The 22,217-nt window shown below is 44.0% G+C and overlaps 1 protein-coding gene across 1 annotated transcript; it reads right to left on the minus strand.

The window, feature by feature from the left end:
* LOC102187559 (sperm-associated antigen 11-like) lies at positions 5,121 to 10,486 on the minus strand. Its single transcript, XM_005698678.2, has 3 exons — positions 10,361 to 10,486; positions 8,075 to 8,265; positions 5,121 to 5,495 (listed from the first exon to the last, which is right to left on the minus strand). The coding sequence occupies exons 1-2, from the start codon at positions 10,413 to 10,415 to the stop codon at positions 8,078 to 8,080; spliced, it is 243 nt and encodes an 80-aa protein (XP_005698735.2). The 5' UTR covers positions 10,416 to 10,486; the 3' UTR covers positions 5,121 to 5,495; positions 8,075 to 8,077.

The raw sequence follows: 22,217 nt of genomic DNA on the forward strand, positions 1-22,217 counted from the left end.
TGGGGTGCCTAGGGCAGGATGCACCACTTTCCAAAGGGTCACATTTGCCTCTAGGACAACAGAGAATGAGATAGTTAAACAGTATCACTGACTTAATGGACGTGAGATTGAGCAAACTCCAGGAGATGGTGAAAGACAGGGAATCCTGGCATGCTGCAGTCCACGAGGTCACAAAGAGTCAGACACGACTAGGCGGCTGAACAATGGTGGTGCTTTCTCTAGCTTCTTTGGCACTGGATTTTATTACAGACAGTGATGCTCAGTATCACAGGCTGTCTTGCTCAGCTGCCTGAATTTTCCGTTTAAGTCTCACTTCAGGGGCCCTTTTGAGATCTGCCTCTTCCCTGGGGAAGTATGGAAGCTCCAGATACCAGCTTGCAGAGCCCCTGCAAGACTGCACCTTTTCACTTGAGAAAGGAGACCATAACGTGTTCCCGAGTCTCGTTCACCTCCCCTGTGTGTCTCGCTCTTGTTTCTCTCTGCCTCTGTTCTCCTCTGTGTTCTTGCATCTGTCACGGCCTGTCTCCTCCCTTCTTCTCTTTGTCTCCGTGTATGTGTGTGTCTTCCCCTCGAGTGGTCTCTTCCTCTGCTCTGGAGGAGAGCGCCATGGTCCCTGGGTCTCTCCACATCAGAAGTCTCCTTCTGAGTGTTTCCAGCTCTGAGAACCCCCTTCTGCACCCAAGGGAGTTTCCTGACCAGGAAGTTTCCTTCTCCGGCCCGGTGATTGTGGGAGAGCGTGATGAGAACACACAGACCCCTCCTGTCCATAAACCTGGCCACAGAGCTCCGTAATGACGCATCTTGAAGGTTCATGGGGAAAGAGATAACAGATAAGAATCGACCCTCATTTTCTGTGGGGAGAAGAGCTCAAGATGGGAGTCATAGCTCATCTCAGACTAACCATTCTCAAATCCCAAACGAGGCAACCATAGGGCCATGTGTGGCTCTTCTCTCTACATGAGGAAATATGACCGAGTTGACATAGTCAAAGCCAAGCTTTTAGGGGAGTTTCTTTACTTTTTAAAGATGACTGTTTTCTAGCTTTGTTATTAACAGCAACAAAACCTCCAGATTTAAAGGGATCTTCAAGTTCATAGTAATAAAATGCTTTATGTGATGGTTAAATCCTGCCTTTTTCAAACACTTCTAATGTTGGCAAACTAACTGTTTCCAAGAGGATCTCATTTTACTTTCAGCTGCTATGTCTATTATTTTATTTTTCTCCTTATTGAGCCAAAATATACTTTCCCAACTCTTGTCTCATTGTTCCTGTCTTGGTTCCTGGTTCTCAAAAATCTCCCTCCCTTCCTTTTTCTTCCTTTTTTCTCTTCTCATTTTCTTTCTTTTTTAGTCAGACTGTGTCCTTTTTTAAAATTTTTTTTTGATTTTTAAATTTGAGGTATAGATAGTTGACAAATAAAGTTGTAAGATCATGATGTGGTTCAGATGGTAAAGAATCTGTCTGAAAATGTGGGAGACCCAGTTTCCATCCCTGGGTTGGGAAGATCCCCTGGAGAAAGAAATGGCAACCCACTCCATTGTGTTGTTGTCTGGAGAATCCCATGGACGGAGAAGTCAGGTGGGCTATAGTCCAAAGGGTCACAAAGAGTCAGACACGACTGAGTGACTAAGCATGTATGTGATACTAACATCAAGATGATTCAAGATATGTGCACATTTTGAAAGAATTCCCCACATCTAGTTAATCAACACATTCATCACCTCACTTCTAGATCATCTTCTTTTTTGGAGGTGGGGGTGAAAAACATTTTCCTGGTTTCCTGTCTTCCTCTCTAACCTTGAATACAAATTTCAAACTTGGCCAGAGTGGCAATGAGTCAGGACCAGCTGCTCAGACTGCAGTGATTCTGGGGAGAAGTGAATTGGGCTGCATCTCCTTTCTTTCCCTAAGAATTTTCACTGTCAGCAGAAAAATTCTTTTACCTCCAGATTAAAACCCTGTATTGGTTCCCTGAAATCTTCTTGAGGAAACTAGAGACTCAAGCAAGTAATTAGGGTTTCTGGAGATCTTGGGAAGTCTATAGGAAAAGGATTTCAGACTTTCAAACTTGCTGGCAGGCAGGAATGAACACTGAGCAAATTGGTGTCAGTTCATGTTTGGATCTGGAGAACTAACTTTGAGTCAATGTCCCCCTATTAGCAGGGGCCTAATTATCTGGAAGAGGTAGAGGGGGGATTTCCAGGAAGACAGTTACTGAGCTGTCTAATAGGGGGTTTCCTATTAGACACAAATCTCTTCTCTCACTCTTTTTGTCTCCACAGATGCCATCAAATGTAAAAATGCACCATTTTTTAATGCCTTAATTAAAAAAAGTTGAACTATGAACAATGTATTTTTATCACATGGAATCTTAACTTTACATTTATTGAATGAACTCTGAAATATGTTTAGACATAATTTCTTATTTTATTTTATGCTTTTAAATGAGTTTTTTAAAAAAAGTGTTCCTGTATCAAGAATACTGTTCATGTTAAGGAAGCAATTCTTATAAGACTGTTTAACTTGGACTTTTTTCAAGGATGCCAACACCCATTAGAAAAATTTTGACGGTGATATATTTTTAATCTTAAATGAAGGTGTCAAAGGAAAGTTTCTAGTCAAAAACCAGAGCCTAAAGTCTTTTCTCGAATGGCACTTCCATAGCTGGTTATTGGAGCGGGGGTGCGGGGCTTGCACGGGGATGCATCAGCTATGCCACCGGGAAGGGGACAACACAGGAAAGAGAGGACAGGTACCACAAGACCCTCGCCCACTGCGGGGTGGTCGTCTGCTCCAGCCCTGTGGTCCTCAGGGACATCTTGGCAACATTTAAGAATTACATGTGGCCCCCAAGGCACCACCTATAGGGTCTGGCACCTGAAGAGGAAAGCTGCTGGAGTGGGAAATCCTAGAACGAGGCTTTCTGCCGTCTTGGTGTTCCATCTGTCTTTTCAAGAGGAGCTGTCTCTCTACCGAATTCCTTTCCCAAGACTCACGGTGTCCTCCCTACACAAGAGCATAGGGCGGAGATGTCTGAATGACAGGGATGAGGGGAGGGCCGCCCAGGCTCCCGGGATGTGGGTTCCCACGCTGAGCCAGCCTGGGGCTCCCTGGCTCCACTGCGGCCTGACCAGCTGACGGCTGTGCTGCGGTGACTCACGGAACAAGATGTTCAGGTGTGATGCCTGCTGCAGGTGTGGTGCAGTTCCAGGCGAGCACCACAGGAAACTGGAAAAGCCACACATTTCACTTGTTGTTGTCACCATGTTGCTCCTGGGAGGAAGCTGGGGGAGCTCAGATGGACCAGCTCTCAGTCCAAGTCCAGGCACGGGTCCTCCCCCTTCAGGAGTCGTCTTCCCTAGCCCTGTGGTCCTCAGGGACATCTTGGCAGCATTTAAGAATTACATGTGGCCCCCAAGACACCGCCTATAGGGTCTGACGGATTATCTAGGGTGGGTCCTTAGCTGACTCTGTAATGACACCTGAGTGAGACTGTTGTGTATCCAGACTGAGAACCACGGCCTCAGGTAGAGAGCTGGGGACCCCGGGAGCCCCTCCAGCAATTCACTACCTTTCTCTGCAGTCACGTGACCGCCGGCACCACCACAGCCACCCAACAGCTAAGGCTCCGAGTGAGTGGAACACAGAGAAGTCGCCGTGAACCCTGATACACATAATTTCACCACATGATCCCACAGACCCTTGAAAACCTGTGAGAGGAAAGGCTGGCCCTCCTCCTCAGAGAGAGAGAAGGCGCCCTCAGAGGAGACGGGTCACATGATCCACTTCGTGTCAGACAGACAGGCACATTCTGGAAGAAATTCCTCACTGTTGGGGGCCGGGGGAGGTGAGCTCGTTTGTATGGAGAAAGACAGAGCGGTCTGAGGAGAGATGTCAGATGGGCAACACCCCATTCCAGACAGAGAGAGAGAGCATTCCCCGAGGAGAAACTTAGAGTACTGGGCCTTGACCTCAGGGAGGTCAACAGCTCTCGTTGAAGACAAGGCCTGGTGCCTCACTCTTGTTCTCAGACACAGAGACAGGCTGCAGACTCCTGAGTTGGAGGCTCCTTACTTCACCCCCAAGTAACAGATGGAGCCTGGGACCACGGTGGATTTCTGAGCTCCTAGGGGCCTGGGTTTCCCTGGCTTTTACGTACACGATTGTGCATCTTCTGTGAAGACGACATGTTGGCATTTTGTGGAGAAGGATTCTGTGGGCGGTTCCGGAAGAGGGAGGTTAACAGGCTGAGCTAGAGCAACATGACTGCGAGCCTGTAGGGCCTGTGGCCTCACACAAGAGCTAGTTTGAACGATTTTCTTTTTTGTTGTTGGTGGTGGTGTTAAAATTTCATCTCAGTCTTTTATTGCTGCATCGCCTCCAAGGACAGCGTGGTTTTCAGACAGCACAGAATTGCTCTGGGAAACAAGCAGGTGGCATCTGGCCTGAGAGATTTTTCATGAGACGAGCACACTCACCTCCCCAGCACAGGGTTTCACAGTTGGGATCTGGTGGCAAAGGTCATCTTCAGAGGCAGGTGAGGGGGCAAGCTTCTCACTTTTCTCTCCAGTTTGTTGTTGTTGTTGAGTCACTGAGTTGTGTCCGAACCCAGGGACTGTAGCACACCAGGCTCCTCTGTACATGGGATTATCCCAGCAAGAAGACTAGAGTGGGTTGCCATTTCCTCCCTGTGGGAGGGAGGGGGCTCTTCCTGACCCAGGGATCAAATCCACATCTCTTGTGTCTCCTGCTTGGCAGGCAGATTCTTTATCACTGAGCCCCCTGGGAAGCCCCTCTCAGCTCTGTCTTCAAAGACCCCAAGACATGGGGAGAGCAAGTGCCTTCATCTGAAGAGTCCAGATGAACTCGACAAAGATGATAGACATTCAGCTGAGGGACTGTTTCACCCATGAAGAGCTAAAACACCCTCTCATGTTATAACTGTACAGAGAAAGAGCTTGTGTAAATGTTCCCATGTATATGCATGTCTCTATTTTCATTACTGAATTGCTCCACCTACAGGAATTCAAACAAATACAATGCGTACTATTTCCACATCGATAAACAATCTCAGATCACTCTCCCTGTGTCTTATTTGAATCAAGAAGATTCCAACATTAAATAACAAAAGTTTAATGACGCGTTTGAGATCAGCGGATACAAACGTATGACCACATCACTAATGAAGAGCGTGACAGGGATGAGTTACAGGACTAGAATTCGGGGGTTTTGATTCCTTGCTCAAGAGTCTTTCCATGATTGCTTCTCGGCCTTTTGGCTAAGATCAGGTGAAGAGTCCATGACACTGTATTGCCTTTGTGGGGGTGGGGACAGCAGGTGGTTTTGTTAAATGACCTTTCGGGGCCCTTTTTGGCCTAAGATTCCGTGTCTGACGGGCAGGGGGTGGCAGGTGAACATTCGTGGTGGAGACTCTTCAGGGCTTCTGCCAGCCTCGCTCCTCCAGCCCTGCTGCTCACAGGGGGAGCAGGGAGCCCTGAAAATGAAAGGGTCACGTGCTCAGCTGTGAGGCAGTACAACAGGGCAGAGCTGCCGAGAGCTTTGTCCTACTTTCTGGCCATTTGTGAGAGAGAAGAGGGGAGGCAGGCGTTAGGCTGTGACAGCGATGTGGCGATCAGCACAGGGGGGCATCCCACGTCCTGTCCTCAAGTCAGAAAGGACAGCAGCAGCGGTGGACTGGAGATCTGTCTGAGGCTTGAATTATTCATTCCTTCATCTGTTTCACATTGACTGCGCTTGGCCGGTCACTAAAGTCCTGCAGAGGAGTAAGACCCAGACCTGTCCTGAGGATTTCCAAGTGCAGCGAGAAACGCAGACATGTGCGTAAATCACAGCAGCAGAGTGACAGGTCCTGAAAGGGGAGGAAGTGAAGTGAAGTGGCTCAGCCGTGTCCTACTCTTTGCAATCCCATGGACTGTACCCTACCAGGCTCCTCCGTCCATGGAATTTTCTAGGCAAGAGTACTGAAGTGGGTTGCCGTTTCCTTCTCCAGGGGATCTTTACGTCTAAGCCACCAGGGAAGTCAAAAAAAGGGGAGGAGGGAAGCGCCAAGGAGCCTGAGGGCCATGAGCCACAGTGATGGATTCCGCTGTGCTGGTCGGGGTGGGCCTGCGTGGGGGACACTGGAGCCCTTTGGAGTCTAGGGAGGGCCTGTCCTGTTACTCATTAGCCATCTCAGAAGAGGAAGCTGCTTCTTTGAGATGAATGGTGGGGGATAACTATATTTAGCTCAGAAAAAAAAATAGGCATGGAGAAGGTGTATAGACTTCCCGAGTAGAAATGCCGGACCCTGTTGGTCCCAGTCAAGTCCCTCTGTCCTCTCGTGGCTCTCTATGGCCCAGGAGCACCACCAGGAAGAGTCCAGCCCCTCCTGGGTCAGTAGAGGGTCCATGATCCCAACTCCATTCCCACCAAGGGAAGAGACTTGCCCAAATCCTGGGTGTCCCCGCTGCCCTGCTCCCAGCTATCCCTGATCATTGATGAGGCCCTGATTCTACACCCACGTGGGAAGCTGTGAGGGCTCTCAGAGGTCTAAACCATCTCCCTCATTTTATTTTTGAGGAAAATAAGGTCAAGAGAGGAGGCAGAACCAGACTCCAGTTCCCCAGTATTCTGGACATGGGCCCCTCCCTGTGTGTGTGTGTGTGTGTGTGTGTGTGTGTCTGTGTCTGTGCACACACACGAGTGTGTGAAGTCTCCAGGGGACAGAGATGTGGGACTGGGAATGGCAGGACTCTTGGCACAGTATCTGTCGGCCTGCCCTGAAGCATGGAGAGCGTCATGTTTCACTTGGGAGCAAGACCTAAGCCTGAGTGAGATCCCTCCCCAAGCAGACAGTCCCTGCATGTCTGGAACTGACCCTCAGTCCTTTGAGAAGATGACCAAGGGCTTCGCAGAGATGCTTGTGATTAAGACAGGCTCCACTCCTCACAACCCCATGAGCCTGTCTGATGGTATTTAGGAATCAACCAAGAGTGAGTGTAGGAGGGCCTGGGGAGAAGCCAAGGCATTGGGCCAGTGTGGCTGGATGCCTGAGCTGGGAATCCAGACAGGAGCCCAGAGGCAGATCTTCCTTGTGACTCTTAGAGTAAATTCAGCTTACGGGAGAGCAAACTGGATTCAGGCAGTGAACACAAACAGAGAGAGAAGGTACCTTATCAGGCTCTCTAACTGGTCTAGAAAAAGCCTGGCATGTGGTCTCGTACATCAAGACACTGCTTTTATCATTCTTTTACATTTCTTACCGGTAATTAATATTTACTGCCCTTCGGATGACTGCTCAAAGATATGGGATGGGTGACAAGTTTCAGCAGATTCAGAGAAAAACAAAGGACAGTGGGTTGTGAACGTCAAGTCCTGCCTTGCTTTGTTTACTCAGAAATATGCTCTTTAGAAAGAACACAGAGCAACGAGCACTGGGTTGATATTACCAGTGCCAGGAATCCACTTGTGAACTGCTAACCTGGGGACATTCACTTAACCTTCTGATTTCCATCTGCTTCCCATCCCTAAAATGAAACTGCCTCAACCTTATCATATACTCCATAAGACTGCGTTGATCAACCGAGATAACCTCAGATTGTTTGAAAAAAATTTTAATCCTATTTAAATATGACCTATTGTTATTGTGACTTGAGGAGGCCGTGGAAAGGGAACCAGGTACATGATAGTCTGGGAATCAATGGGATAAGGCTGGGCTTGGGTTTGATGAGAAGAAAGATGTCATTTGGTGGAAAAGAGGCCAGTAGACTGGCTGCATTTCTGACTCTCTGAAGATGAGCTGGATTTGTACTTTGCTTTCTGGTCTACCCCTAACTGGGGGCAGTCCCTGGAATGGAGGTGAATATTATGAAATTCTGAGAGTCTTTAAAGAGGAAAAAAAAAAAAAACAGAAAAAAGGAAAGTAGGCAAGCTTTTGGGAAAAATCTTTTATCAGACCTTCACCCTTGATGCTGGATTCATTGAATAAATGTTTGTTAAGCACCTGCTGTGAGTCACACATTCTTCTAAACCCTTAGCATACTTTAAGATCCCGCCTGCTTTCTGGAAGCTTACGTTCTAGGTGCTTGACCCGCCGTCCATCTCTGGTCTGTATTTTCTTTCTTCCTCTGAATGTGGTATGCAGCACCTATTCCAGGGGTCAGAGCAGATTTCAGATTTTTTCTCACCAGAACGGCAGAAAAAAAGTCTGCAGGTTCCATGTTGCATAAGGCAGATAATATTTCTAATTCCAGGTGGAACATCCCCTACGGATAGGATAGAACAAATTAACATATTAGTTCTCACAGCAAAAAATAAAGGATAAACATAGGCCACCTCCACAATGTTTATCATACTCTTAAAAAATTGTCTGGCCAGGTTCCAGTTCAATTGGAACAATAAAACAGGGACGATAACTGTTTTTGTTGTTGTTCAGTTGCTAAGTCACGTCTGACTCTTTGCATCCTCATGGATTGTAGCATGCCAGGCTCCTCTGTCCTTTACTATCTCCCAGAGTTTGCTCAGATTCACGTTCATTGGGTCGATGGTTAATCTATGAACGTGAATGAACATGACTCTAACCATCTCATCCTCTGCTGCCCTTTTCTCCTTTCGCCTGCAGTCTTTCCCAGCATCAGGGACAATAATACATACTCCTAAAAGTTGTTGGGAAGGTTTATATAATACATGTATTTGTGTACATTATTGTATTCTATCAGGCTTCTCAAGCCTCCTGGTGGTGGATGTGAGCTACTTCAACAAGGAAAAACAGTTTTGGAGAGTAGAGTGGAATAATTGGAAGGATGAGTCTTGGTCTTTAGGAAAATAGGAAAGTGTTCTGATCCTCAGTCAGTGGCCTAATTTTCAGTTTTACAGCCTAAAATGAAATAAAGAAAAGAAAACTGAGTTCTTCTCACCATGATTTGTGGATTTATAGGTCAAGCAGAACTACCCAAAGTTCCCATAAAGAAAGCATTTTCTATTTGTCACAAGAAAAAAATTAAGAGGAACTACATGTGGTAATGGATGTTGACTGGACTTAGGGTGATTATTTTGCAATCTATACAAAAATAGAACAATTATGTTGTACACCTGAAACTAATATTGTATGTTGAATATATCTCAATTTTTTAAAAAACAGCATTTTCTATTTGGGAACGAGATGGTCGAAAAAAGGTCTTATATCAGATCTGCAAAAGTCAATCTATCATGACTCAAAAAAAAAAAAAAAAAAAGCTTTGCTGGTGGCTCAGTGGTAAAGAAGCCACCTGCAATGCAGAAGACACGGATTCGATTCCTGATTCAGGAAGATCCCATATTCCAGGAAGCAGCTAGATCCATGTGCCACAACTATTGAGCCTGTGCTCTAGAGCCTGGGAGCCACAACTACTGAGCCCAAATGTCGCAACTACTGAAGCCCGAGCACCCTGGAGCCCATGCTCCCCAACAAGAGAAACCATCGCAATGAAAAGCCTGCACACTGTGAGGAAAGGTAGCCCCTGCTCGCTGCAACTAGAGAAAAGCCTGTGTGCAGCAATGAAGACTCAGTGCACCCCAAAATAAGTAAATGAAATTATTCAAAAACCAAAACACTCACAGTGTTGGTCTTACATGATTTAAAAAAACAACCTTGCACAGCATCTCATATCCAAATGGGGTATACTCTCTGAGCCTGGGTCATCTCAGCTCTACCATGGTTTGGAGAGGAGCCCAATGAAGTGATGGGCGACATACCTAACGAAGGTCAAAGAACCACAGCCCAGAAATCTGGAGATCAGAGCTGGCCTCACTTCTCCCAGTAGCTAATGATTTCTCCTCAGATAACTCATTTCACTGCTTGTGCTTCGGATTTCCTCTGTAAAATAGGCTCTCTGTGGAAGCTGGAGGAATGCTATCGGCAATAGGAATTGCTGCTGTGACCATGATTGTAAATTGCTCTGCAGGACAGCAGCCTTTCTTGGGAGTGTGGTTTCCTCTCCCTGTAAAATGTGGGGCTTCCACAGAAGATTCATTCCCTTCCAGCTTTGACATTTGGGTGACGGTAATTTCTTTCTGTGAATTTTCTCAGACTGATGAATCTTTTCCATTTGTATTGGAGCAAAGATGCTTCTATGACTTGTTTTATGACCCTGAAAACTCATATTTAGCCTCTCAAAACCTTTTTGTAGGGAAGATCAAAATGGTCCAGAGCTGAGTCCCAGAGAGGTCCACCTGCACCCACCACCAACACACAGACACCTCCTGCCCATCCCCGCCAGGGACACACACATCCGGGGAATTCCTGCACAGCCTTCCCCAGCCTGCCCCAGCTCAACCCTACTGGTTGGGAGCAGCTTTCTACCCTGACCAGGAGACATTTACCTGAGTTCATTTGGACCAAACAGTAGAGAACAGTGAACAGAAAGAGGACCTTCATGTTTTAAAGTTCCCTCAGGTCTCCCCGCCCTGCTGTGCAGAAAAGCAAATCTGATGAAAGAGCCAAGTGGAATGGAGAGGACAGGTCACAAAAATGGGACATTTATAGGTTTGGGAACACTAATGAGGAATGAGCACATTTATCTGGTCTACTGACTAAGGCTGTGGGCAGAAGTTACTGGATACTCTTCTGCCTAAAAATAGACAGGCTTCATCGTATTCAGGACCTGACCAATAACTTGGCTTCAGTGGCAGAAGAACCACTGGAGTGATGGTTACTTAGCACCTGGTGTTGGGCCAGGTGATGGGGACAGAGACGTGCAAAGACGGGGTCCCCACCTTCTAGTAGCTTCTGACTGGCCAGCATCTACCACAGTTGGGCACATGGACACACTCCCAGGTGCATAATAGCTTCAAGACCACTTATAGGTGGTCTCCTGCCCCTGTTTAACCAATTTGCAGCAAACATGTTTGACCACAAGTCTTACTGAGAAAATGGATTTTGATAAAGAGATGTCAGGTGGCAGCCCCATACTTCTGGAGGTGAGTCAGGACACAGGTGAGCAGAGTGGGCACCCAGAAGAAGAAGGGACAGACATTCAGTTCAGAGATTCCAGTACTAAAAAGATTAAGCAAAGGAAGTAGGTCCTAACAAAGGATACCCTTATTCACTGGCTTGTCTGTACTTTGTAAAAGCACCTACTAAAATAGGGCTTAAGGGGAAGTTACTTGGGAACTTTACCTCTCTGTGCCAACAAAAAGGTTCACAAAGCACTATGTAATTATAAAATAGATATTAAGATAGTGTCTATGTGTGATTCAAACAGTAAATAATAAACATTAAAATTTGCAGCTCTTTTTTTATGGCTCATTGCTCTGAACCTATGTCTGAAATCACCTGTCGTAAAAATTGCCAGCCTAGAGGGGTGGGATGGGGTGGGAGGTAGGAGGGAGGTTCAAGAGGGAGGGGACATATGCATACCTATGGCTGACCCATTGATGTATTGCAGAAGCCAACACAAGATTGTAAAGCAATTATCTGCTAATTAAAAATAACTGAAATTTTAAATGTCTAAACAGATCGATTTAACCCTGAGAAAACAGGCTTCCATACCAAAACAATACATCCTAAAAGTTCAAGGATTCCAATGAATAATTACAATTCTAAATGGATCTCTCTATAAGAGATTAAGGATTATTGTTCAATGAAAACACTAAAGTGCATATACCCAAACGTATGGGTCATTTTTAAAAAAGTCACCTACGTAAATGACACAATGCTTTATAATTGGTATTCATCCTCGCTATTTATACCGACCTGATGTAGGGAACATTTAAGGTAAAGGTGTATGGTATATTTTTTCTAGCATTAAAGCCCAAATAGTTGTGAAATTATAGTTTGGAAACTGTTTTCTGTACAGCTGGAAATTTCATGAACTATGTTGGAAAATCAGCTCATTTGGGTGAGAAATGATTTAACAGTATCAAGTTTTATCACCCACACTTTCCCCCTATACTTTAATCTATTTTCAAGTCAGTCACAGACTTGGAATGCAATCGCTAAGGAAGAATTGCATAAACAGTCTGGAGAATCAGGTGTGCCATTCTTAAGGAAGCTAAAGTAGAAAATCAAGTTCATTGAATGGTCTTATTAATCTGGTCATAGGTTCATTGGTTTCTATAATTATAGGGTTGAAAGAAACTAAAGTTCATTTTGTTCCAACACAGAAGATAATTATTCTGGTGTGTATTACACTTATAAATAGAAGAAAAGAGTATAAGGAGAGATGAAAGATACACGGGTTTGAAACATTTGATAACAGCTAAACATTTTTATGCCATTATGAGATGGCTGGATGGCATAACCGACTCAATGAACATGAGTTTGAGCAAGCTCCGGGAGATGGTGGAGGGCAGGGGAGCCTGGCGCGCTGCAGTCTATGGGGCCGCAAAGAGTCAGACATGACTCAGAGACTGAAAAACAACATCAAACATTTTTATATATTAAAAAAACTTGATACAATTAAATAATAATTAGCCAAACAACCCAATTAAAAATTGGGCACAGGACTTAGACATTTCTCTAGAGAAGAAATACAAATGGCCATCAAGCACATGAAAAGATGCTCAACATCATTAATCATTTGGGAAAGGCAATCAAAGCCTCAGAGAGATACCACTTCACTTGCCCTAGGATAGTCATTAAAAAAACAAAAAGTAACAAGAATAATATTTTGGAAAGTAGACACTATTAGTAACAGTGTGGAAAAATCAGAACCTTCATACATGGCTGATGGGAAAGTAAAATGGTGCAGCTATTGTTGAAAAAGTTTGATGCTTCCTCAGTAAGTTTAGGAAATACTTATTTTTATTTTATGTATTTGAATAATATTTTATTTATTAAAACAAAACTTGTACATGAATGCTCTTAGCATCACTATCCACAATCACCAAAAAGTAGAAATATACAAATGTCCATCAATGGATGAATGGAAAAATGAATTGCTATGTAAAGGACCATGGATGGATCTAAAGATTGTCATACTAAGTGAAGTAAGTCAGACAGCAAAAGACAAACATGATATTGCTATACATGGAATCTTAAAAAAATGGTACAAAGAAACTTACTTACAAAACAGAAATAGAATTACAGATATAGAAAACAACCTATTGGTTATTAAGGGGGAAAGGGAAGGAAGGGATAAATTGGGAGATTGATTGACATATACACACTACTATATATAAAATAGACAACTAATACATTATTAATTAATAATTGTGTTGTTAAAATCACCTCATCTTAGAGAAAATAACTCACCTGAGGACACAAGGATGGTTACTTTTACTCCCAGGAACCAGATCCTTGAGCAGCCAAAAGGTATTTCTTCCACTAATGTGATGAGTTGTGGTGCTAAGTACATACACACACATGTACACACAGACCACTCTATCCCTCACCATATAAAATAGAATACAGTTCAATTCAGTTGAAGTCAGTGGCTCAGTCATGTCCGACTCTTTGCTACCCCATGGATTGCAGCACATCAGGCCTCCCTGTCCATCACCAACTCCCGAGTTTACTCAAACTCATGTCCATTGAGTCAGTGATGCCATCCAACCAGCTCATCCTCTGTCATCCCCTTATTATAACTCCTGCCCTCAATCTTTCCCAGAATCAGGGTCTTTTCAAATAAGTCAGTTCTTCGCATCAGGTGCCCAAATTATTGGAGTTTCAGCTTCAACATCAGTCCTTCCAATGAATATTCAGGACTGATCTCCTTTAGGATGGACTTGTTGGATCTCCTTGCAGTCCAAGGGACTCTCAAGAATCTTCTCCAACACTACAGTTCAAAAGCATTAATTCTTCAGCGCTCAGCTGTCTTGATAGTCCAACTTCACATTCATACATGACTACTGGATAAACCATAACCTTGATTAGATGGACCTTTGTTAACAAAGTGATGTCTCTGCTTTTTAATATGCTATCTAGATTGGTTCTAACTTTTTTTTCAATGAGCAAGCATCTTTTAATTTCATGGCTGAAGTCACCATCTGCAATGATTTTGGAGCCCCCAAAATAAAGTCTGTCACTGTTTCCATTGTTTCACCATCTATTTGCCATGAAGTCATGGGGCCAGAAAACAAAGATCATGGCATCTGGTCCCATCACTTCATGGCAAATATATGGGGAAACAGTGGAAGCGGTGAGAGACTTTATTTTTCTGGGCTCCAAAATCACTGCAGATGCAGCCATGAAATTCAAAAACGCTTACTCATTGGAAGGAAAGTTATGATCAACCTAGATAGCATATTAAAAAGCAGAGACATCAGTTTGTCAACAAAGGTCCATCTAGTCAAGGCTATGGTTTTTCCAGTAGCTATGCATAGATGTGGGAGTTGGACTATAAAGAAAGCTGAGCGCCGAAGAATCAATGCTTTTGAACTTTGGTGTTAGAGAAGATTCTTGAGAGTCTCTGGGACTAAAAGGAGATCCAACCAGTCCATCCTAAAGGAGATCAGTCCTGGGTGTTCATTGGAAGGACCGATGTTGAAGCTGAAACTCCAATATTTTGGCCACCTGATGCGAAGAGCTGACTCATTTGAAAAGACCCTGATTCTGGGAAAGATTGAGGGCAGGAGGAGAAGGAGATGACAGAGGATGAGCTGGTTGGATGGCATCACTGACTCAATGGACATGAGTTTGGGTAAACTCCAGGAGTTGGCGATGGACAGGAAGGCCTGGCCTGCTGTGGTTCATGGGGTCGCAAAGAGTCAGACACGACTGAGTGACTGAACTGAACTGAACTAATGGGGCCAAATGCCATGATCTTAGTTTTCTGAATGTTGAGTTTTAAGCCAACTTTTTCACTCTCCTCTTTCACTTTCATCAAGAGGCTCTTTAGTTCTTCTTCACCTTCTGCCATAAGGGTGGTGTCATCTGTGTATGTGAGGTTATTGATATTTCTCCCGGCAATTTTGATTCCAGCTTGTGCTTCATCCAGTCCAGCGTTTCTCATGATGTACTCTGCATATAAGTTAAATAATCAGGGTGACAATATACAGCCTTGATGTACCCCTTTCCTGATCTGGAAGCAGATGGACCTAACAGAAGCAGAAGACATTACGAAGAGGTGGCAAGAATACACAGAAGAACTGTACAAAAAAGATCTTAAAGACCCAGATAATCACAATGCTGTGATCACTCACCTAGAGCCAGACATCCTGGAATGTGAAGTCAAGTGGGCCTTAGGAAGCATTACTGCCAATAAAGCTAGTGGAGGTAAGGAATTCCAGTTGAGCTATTTCAAATCCTAAAAGATGATATTGTGAAAGTGCTGCACTCAATATGCCAGCAAATTTGGAAAACTCAGCAGTGGCCACAGGACTGGAAAAGGTCAGTTTTCATTCCAAATAGAATGCGCTCTGATTTTATTTGTGAAATATAAAGTAAAACTCTTTCAATTCCACCTTTATGTCTCTAGGTGGCAATTTGTGATGCTTTTGGACCTGAGGACAAAGGACTTCTTGATAAAATTATGTAAAATTCCATAAAGAGAAAAGAATTCTTTATGGATTCAGTTCCACATTGTTTGTGGAATTCATTCTTTATGGAATGTTCAGTCACACATATCCAAACAAAATGAAATATATTTCACTAACCTTACAAAATTGAGGACGTAGCATCACCAATGCAATAGTCTCTAAAATCTTAATAAATTTCAGGCCAGAGTCTCCATCTCTCTATCTATGGAATGAAACCTTGTGATTTTTAAATCCTAAGGAGGCTGAAAGCTATGCAATTTTTGATCCTACCTCTAAAATTCATTAATATAATAAATTGTTTGCTGTTGTTGTTTATTCATGAACTTGTGTCCAACTCTTAGTGACCCCATTGGACTGTAGCCTTCAGGCTCCTCTGTCCATGAGATTTCCTAGGCAAGAATACCTGAGGGAGTTGCCATTTCCTTCTCCAGGGGAATATAATAAATAATAATAAAAATTTAAAAATTGACCTATCATTTAACTGCCAGAAAAATTCCTATTTGACATACTATCATAATGAAAATGCACTTTGGACCCCAAAATGATGTGTATTTCCATGACATTTCTACACTTCTTTTTGGCCTTGTAAGAAACATGAAATAGAAGAATTTAGAAGTTAAATGATGAAGTTATTTTATAGATTAATCATAATACCTTGTGCATTTTTACAATTAAAAATTGACTTTCATAAGCTTTATCTCTTTAGCAATTTCATAATCTAGACAAGAGTAGTTATCACTATTCCAGTTTTAATAGTTAAGAAACAGAAGCATGGCAGGTATAAGTTTACATATAACCATAGGTTTTAGCATGGGGATCTTTGGGTTCCTTGTGCAATATTAATTGCCTACATAGCTGGTCATAATTTAAACTCTACCTTCCTAATGTATTAATCATTTATTGTCACACTTTTGTTACCTTGTCGCTTAACTAACAGACTCTTAACACCAGTAGCCCAGTATCTGGGAACTCCTTAGCAGGAGCAGCTTCATCATCAGTTGGTTGATATCAATATTCTATACATTGGGCTTCCCTGATGGCTCAGCAGGTAAAGAATCTGCCTGCAATGCAGGAGATACAGGAGATAATGCAGGTTTGATCCCAGGGCCAGGAAGATCCCCTAGAGGAGGGCATGGCAACCCACTCCAGTATTCTTGCCTGGAGAACCCCATGAACAGAGAAGCCTGGTGGGCTAGTATGGGCTTGCAAAAGAGCCAGAAACAACTGAAGTGACTGAGCATACACACAATATTCTGTACATTAAGGATGTGACTGTAATCACTAGAAGACTCTATAAAAGGACAAGTCCTTTTCTCTGTCCCATTCTTAGCAAGCTTAATCCAGTCCTCTATTACTTTAGAACCTGTAAGGAAAATTATATTCTTTAAAAAAAATAAACATTAATTTGTCCATTGATTATGACTTTGGTTTCTGTATCTGAGTAAGGGAATCAATAAGAGTTTCCTCAAGGGATTATTTGGGGACTACAAATAAGGCAAGTAAAACTCCAGACGCCACGTTTGCAATGAGGCATATTTGGTAGATAATAGCCACCTGCTGGGGACAGCCCAATGAACTGGAGGTCTGCTGCAGCCTCCTGAAAGAACAGGCTGTTGCTCTTTTGATTGTCAATGACAGCAAGGCACTGGAGCTTCCAGGTAGCAAAACTCTGCAGCACGAGGAGGGAGTGTCTTTCCCCTTTTCACTGGTTGGCATTCCAGGTAGAAGAGGAAAGAGACACAGACATGAAAAGTGTTAGAGACAGTGAGACACGAAAGTCAGAGGAAGGCAAGTCAACCTACCTAAAGATTATGGCATTCCTGAGAAGGAAACAGAATTGTCAGATAAGATATAATGTGAGCTGGAGGGAAGGAATTTATTAATCAACACCTGTGACATTTCAGATAAATAAGCGCTAGAGATCTGCTATTCAACACTGCGCCTGCGGTCAACGATGATACATTGTACTCCTAACATATATATGGTAGATATGATGCTAAGTGTTTTTATCATAATAAAGTTACTTTTTTAAAAGCAAGTAGTGCTAAAATACAATTTTAAAATAGTTTATAAAGTAGAAAATTAATGAAATAAGCCAGTTGATAAGACTTACCAATTTTCAGGTAAAACCAATTAAATGAGAATTGCAGTTACATATATCTTAATGAAATGTTGAAAGCATAAACAAAAAGAAATGAAAGCCTACAAAAATCAGGAGTCCTGTTAGAGAACAAAAGCAGACCTACCTTATGTATCTCTCACATGATTCTAAACGCTAGATGAGGAACTGGCACCTTTGAGATTTAAAGAGGAAAATTGTGTTTCAAGGCTTTGGTTCCCTAACTGATTCTCTCTTATGGGTTAAATAAAAGAAAAGAAAGAAAATCATTCCAAACTATTCAAGGAATCAGAAAATATTACATCCAAATGCTATTCTTGAAAATGCTATAAAATTTACCTTTTTTTCTATACTACAGTGCCTGTTTTTTGTTTTTGTTTTTAAGAAAAGGAATACCAGATGCTATTCCCCACCTTTACATTTGCGATTTTCAAACTCATTTTCAGGTGTCCTTGTAACAAAGGACAGACAGCAGGACCTTCCATGTTAAAACTCTGTGGCTTGGCCATTCTGTTGGTTCAGGAAGTAACGCTACTAGTGAAAAGTACTCAGTGGTTGGCTAAACTCATCTTTTCCCTCTCCCAGTCATGCTTAGGTTCATGCTTATGTTTTCTCTGTCCAAACTGGCTTTTCACTTTTACTGAAGCATTTCTTACTCATCATATGTCTATTTCACCACACAGAGTGTTTCCTAATCTCCCTTTTATTCCCGAAAAAATAAGCAGAATTTTCAGCCTTCGGTATCCCAATGGAATTATCTCACACTCCCGTAAAAGCCATAGTGAGACTCTTGATTATCTCTAAGACCAATTTCTCTGTTCACCAGAGGCTTCCATCAAGTCCTTGGTTCCCAGATACATGAATTACATCAACACAGCCCTTGCGTGTAGACTAAGTAAGTAATACACTGGGCCCCCACCACCTGACTTTGGCTGAGGGCAGTTGTTCTTATTTGTGGCTAAGGATTCCTGCCACAACATCCATTTGAAGTGATCTTCCCGCTGACTTCCTCTCATCGCAGAGTCCATCTGGTGAGTCTTTCTTTCGTATTTATTCCTGCTGTTGCATGCTGTTGTGCTCAGTCGTGTCTGACTCTTTGTGACCCTACGGACTGTAGCCCACCAGGCTCCTCTGTCCATGGGATTTCCCAGGCAAGCATCCTGGAGTGGGTTTCCATTTCCTCCTTCCAGGCGATCTTCCTGACTCAGGGCTCGAACCTGCATCTCCCGCATTGGCAGGCAGAATCTTTTGCACTAAGCCATCTGGGAACTTCAGTTAAAGAGCAACTGGTCAGCATAACCAGCCTCCTGTCCTCCAAGCCCTGGAAACTCCTTTGGGCTCTCTTTTCACTACCCTAACTCAATTTTTCAGTTACTTCCTATAATCCCCCATTTTACACAACCCCCCTGTACAGCTAACCCAATCCTCGGTTAAGCCAGGGAGAAAGTTGGGGCACTTATTTACCATTTTCTCAACATCTTACACCAAACTCTTGTCTCATTTGTCTTGCAGGTCTTTTTTCTCTTCCAGGCTCAACAAGATTCTTTGCGGGGGAGCTCACCAAGCCCGTACAGTCGTGTTTTCTTTGTCTCCCAAGGTTCTCAAATAACTGATGGCAATAGAGCTCCAGAACAGCTGTCTGTTTCACGGTCTTCACCAACTGTGGTCATGCTACTTGCGTCCCAGGATGAATTACTCATTCACACAATCACAAGTCGCTGGGCTCAGGACATTTTTGCCCACTGTGCTCATCAAGAGTTACCCATGGCATCAACACAATCACCATTGGAGTTGAGACTAGAATCCAAGTACCTGGCCTTCCCACAAGGGCTGCTTGTACTCATACACTCAGATCCACAGTCACTGGGGACTCATAGAGCCACGAGCCTTCCAGCCCGAAAAGCCCTTGTCCAGGGCTTGTTGAGAAACCTGTCCCAGTCAGTGCTGCCAGGAAACATCCTGAGAAAGGGATGTGTGTTGTCTTAGGTATAGCAAAGTTGTGTAAGGCAGAAAAGCCCACACCCACACCTTGAGACTTCTGGCTCAAAGTAAGCTGGGTCAGGGTCCTGGCGTGTCACCTGATCGCCACTTCATCTAGGTTGGCTCAACAAACTCTGCTCTTAATTTGTCCTACAGTGAGGCAGACATGAGAACTACCCATCACAGGAGTCTTGGATGGACAGGTAGGAAGTAGCACCTAGCTTTCCTAGAGGAGCTCTCAGAACTCAGAAAAAGGAGGAAGCTGCTGGAAGAGAAACAACAGATCCTCTGAGGCCTTCTTGTTCTCCTGAAAGCTTCACCACAGTGCCCACTGAGGCATGTCTGCTCAGGCATGTCTGACTCTTGGCAACCCCATGGGCTGTAGCCCTCCAGGCGCCTCTATCCATGGGATTCTCCAAGCAAAAATACTGGAGCGGGTTGCCATTTCCTTCTCCAGGGGCTCTTCCTGACCCAGGGCTGGAACCCAGGTCTCCTACATTGTAGGTGGGGTCTTTACCTTCTGAGCCACCAGGGAAGCCCAAAGACCTAACAGAGCCATTCCATCAGTCCCCTATGGGATGCAGCCCCTGCCCCTGGCTGCTGGGGTCAATCCCATCCCTGCTGTCCTCATCAGTAACACTGATTCGACTCATCTGACCCCAGGAAACCTCTCTGGTCCATCAAGAAAGATGCAGTGTTAATGAACTCAATTTCTCTTCATTAGTGTTAAAGTCAGTGTGTTAGTCACTCAGTCACGTCTGACTCTCTTCATTAGGACAGACTAATTTTAATTTGTGTTTTTATTGCTAAAAGATTCCCTGGGTCTAGTAAGATCTCCTCCTATGACCCAAGAGATAAGGGCAAACCAGCTCAGAGCAGGCCGAACCTGCAGGGCCGTGATGACCACCGCATGTGTGGACGGGAAGGAGAGATTAGGTGTGGCCATTATTAGTCATAGGAAGCCAAATGGGGATGTGACTGACAGAGCCGGGCCACCCTGGCCCAGCCCCAGCAGACCCTGGGCTTCCTGATGACCGGGAAGCTCTGGAGGGTGGATGAGTCAGTGGGAACAGAGTGATCAAAGCCTTCTGGGGGACGGCTCTCCGGGTGCAGTGGGCAGAGAGGACACAGTGGGCGAGGGGAGCAGACAGCAGGCAGTCAGGTGTGTTACGACTGGCTCTGCAATGACCCAGGGCAACCCGCTGCCTAAAGGGTCTCTTCCCACCAGGAGTACAGCAGGTGTCTACAAGCCTGGCCAGGCCTGGGGGCCTGCGTTTGGCTGCTTCCCTGAAAAGACAGACAAGGTGACTAACAGAGCTGCTGGCTCAGAACTGACCCTGAGGAGCCAGGGGGCTCACTCCCTTGTCTCCAGGCAGAAATGCAAAATCCTCTCTGGATAACATGCTTTACTGTTTCATATTCTCAATGCCCAGGAAGTCCGTCCTTATGCTAAATTTATGACTTTCTTGAGGCCATTTTAAGTCTACTATAGACTGGCTCTGCCTAGGGTTGAAGTAGTCTTTGTTTACACATACAAACTTATTTATCCTTAGGCACATCAATTCTGTCTTTTTAAATGTAAAATTGAAGAGTACTTCAATAACTTGACAGAGTCATTTTTTAAGATAAAATCACTTAAAATCACCAATAATCTTAACACTGGAAATGGAAATATTTTTGTTTGCTTTTGGATATATTTTTCACAATTAATTTTACATCAAATATACAAAAACGGTATCCTGTTGGCATTATTATGGACAAATAATGCCGTTTGTCCACTTATTTCATCCTTTTCTATGGCTCACCTTGACTCTTATTTCTTGTCTCCTCTCTCTTGGAATTCATCAAGTTCCTCCAGGTCCCAGTGGATATGGTGAATGCTGCAGGCTTCAAATCCAACATTCCCTAGACCCGTCTAGCCAGCCCCTTGCTCCTCCTGCTCTCCTTGTTCCTGATGTTGCCTGATCCCCAGGACTTTTTCCCTTCCTTCCTTCTCCTCCGTCACCAAAGGTGTAACCCCAGTCTCTGCAGAAACCCCTTAATTGTTCCCTCTTTAAGCACTGTCTCCACTACAGTCACTGACCGTGGCCTCCACTGGCAGGAGCATCTCTTCCTTTCCGGCCTCTGGTCTCCCACATTTCCAGTCCAGGCCCAATTCTTTTGTTGGAATAAACATTCCAACACTCAAGTATGATTATGTTCACACCCCTGGAGCACCTGGGAACCTTCTCTTGTTTAACCGTCTCAAGTCTTTAGTATAGTGTTTGTTCTTTCTTTGACAATGTCACACACTTTTCCTGTACCCTCCTCGTGTGATACTTGTAATCAGTCCCTCTCTTCTACAGTTATGCTGAGCTTTTCCACATTTTCTTAGCAAATCATTCTTTCAAGATTCCGCAACTTCTACCAACTGCACCCTTTGCCTGAGAATCGCTGCTTCTCTTTCACTTAACAAACTCCTAATCATACTCCAAAATCCTGCTCAAATTTTCTCAGGAACCCTTTCTTAATTCTGTTTGTATTTATCTTCCCCACATGCTGGATACACGCACATTTTAGAATAAGTAGCATCCTCTTGTTTTTATTTATTGAGATATCTTTCTCCCCACATAGTCCTACCTCCAATTCATTACATTCCCCAGTGCCTAGGAACCAAAGGAG

The sequence above is a fragment of the Capra hircus genome, chromosome 27, assembly GCF_001704415.2.
Source record: "Capra hircus breed San Clemente chromosome 27, ASM170441v1, whole genome shotgun sequence".
Classification (NCBI taxonomy): Eukaryota; Metazoa; Chordata; class Mammalia; order Artiodactyla; family Bovidae; genus Capra; species Capra hircus.

Coding starts and splice junctions, on each gene's coding strand:
- LOC102187559 (XM_005698678.2), bottom strand. CDS start 10,415: ATGAAGGTCCTCTTTCTGTTCACTGTTCTCTACTGTTTGGTCCAAATG. Junction 8,266..10,360: donor TTTGGTCCAAATGAACTCAG/GTAAATGTCTCC, acceptor TCCTATCCGTAG/GGGATGTTCCACCTGGAATT.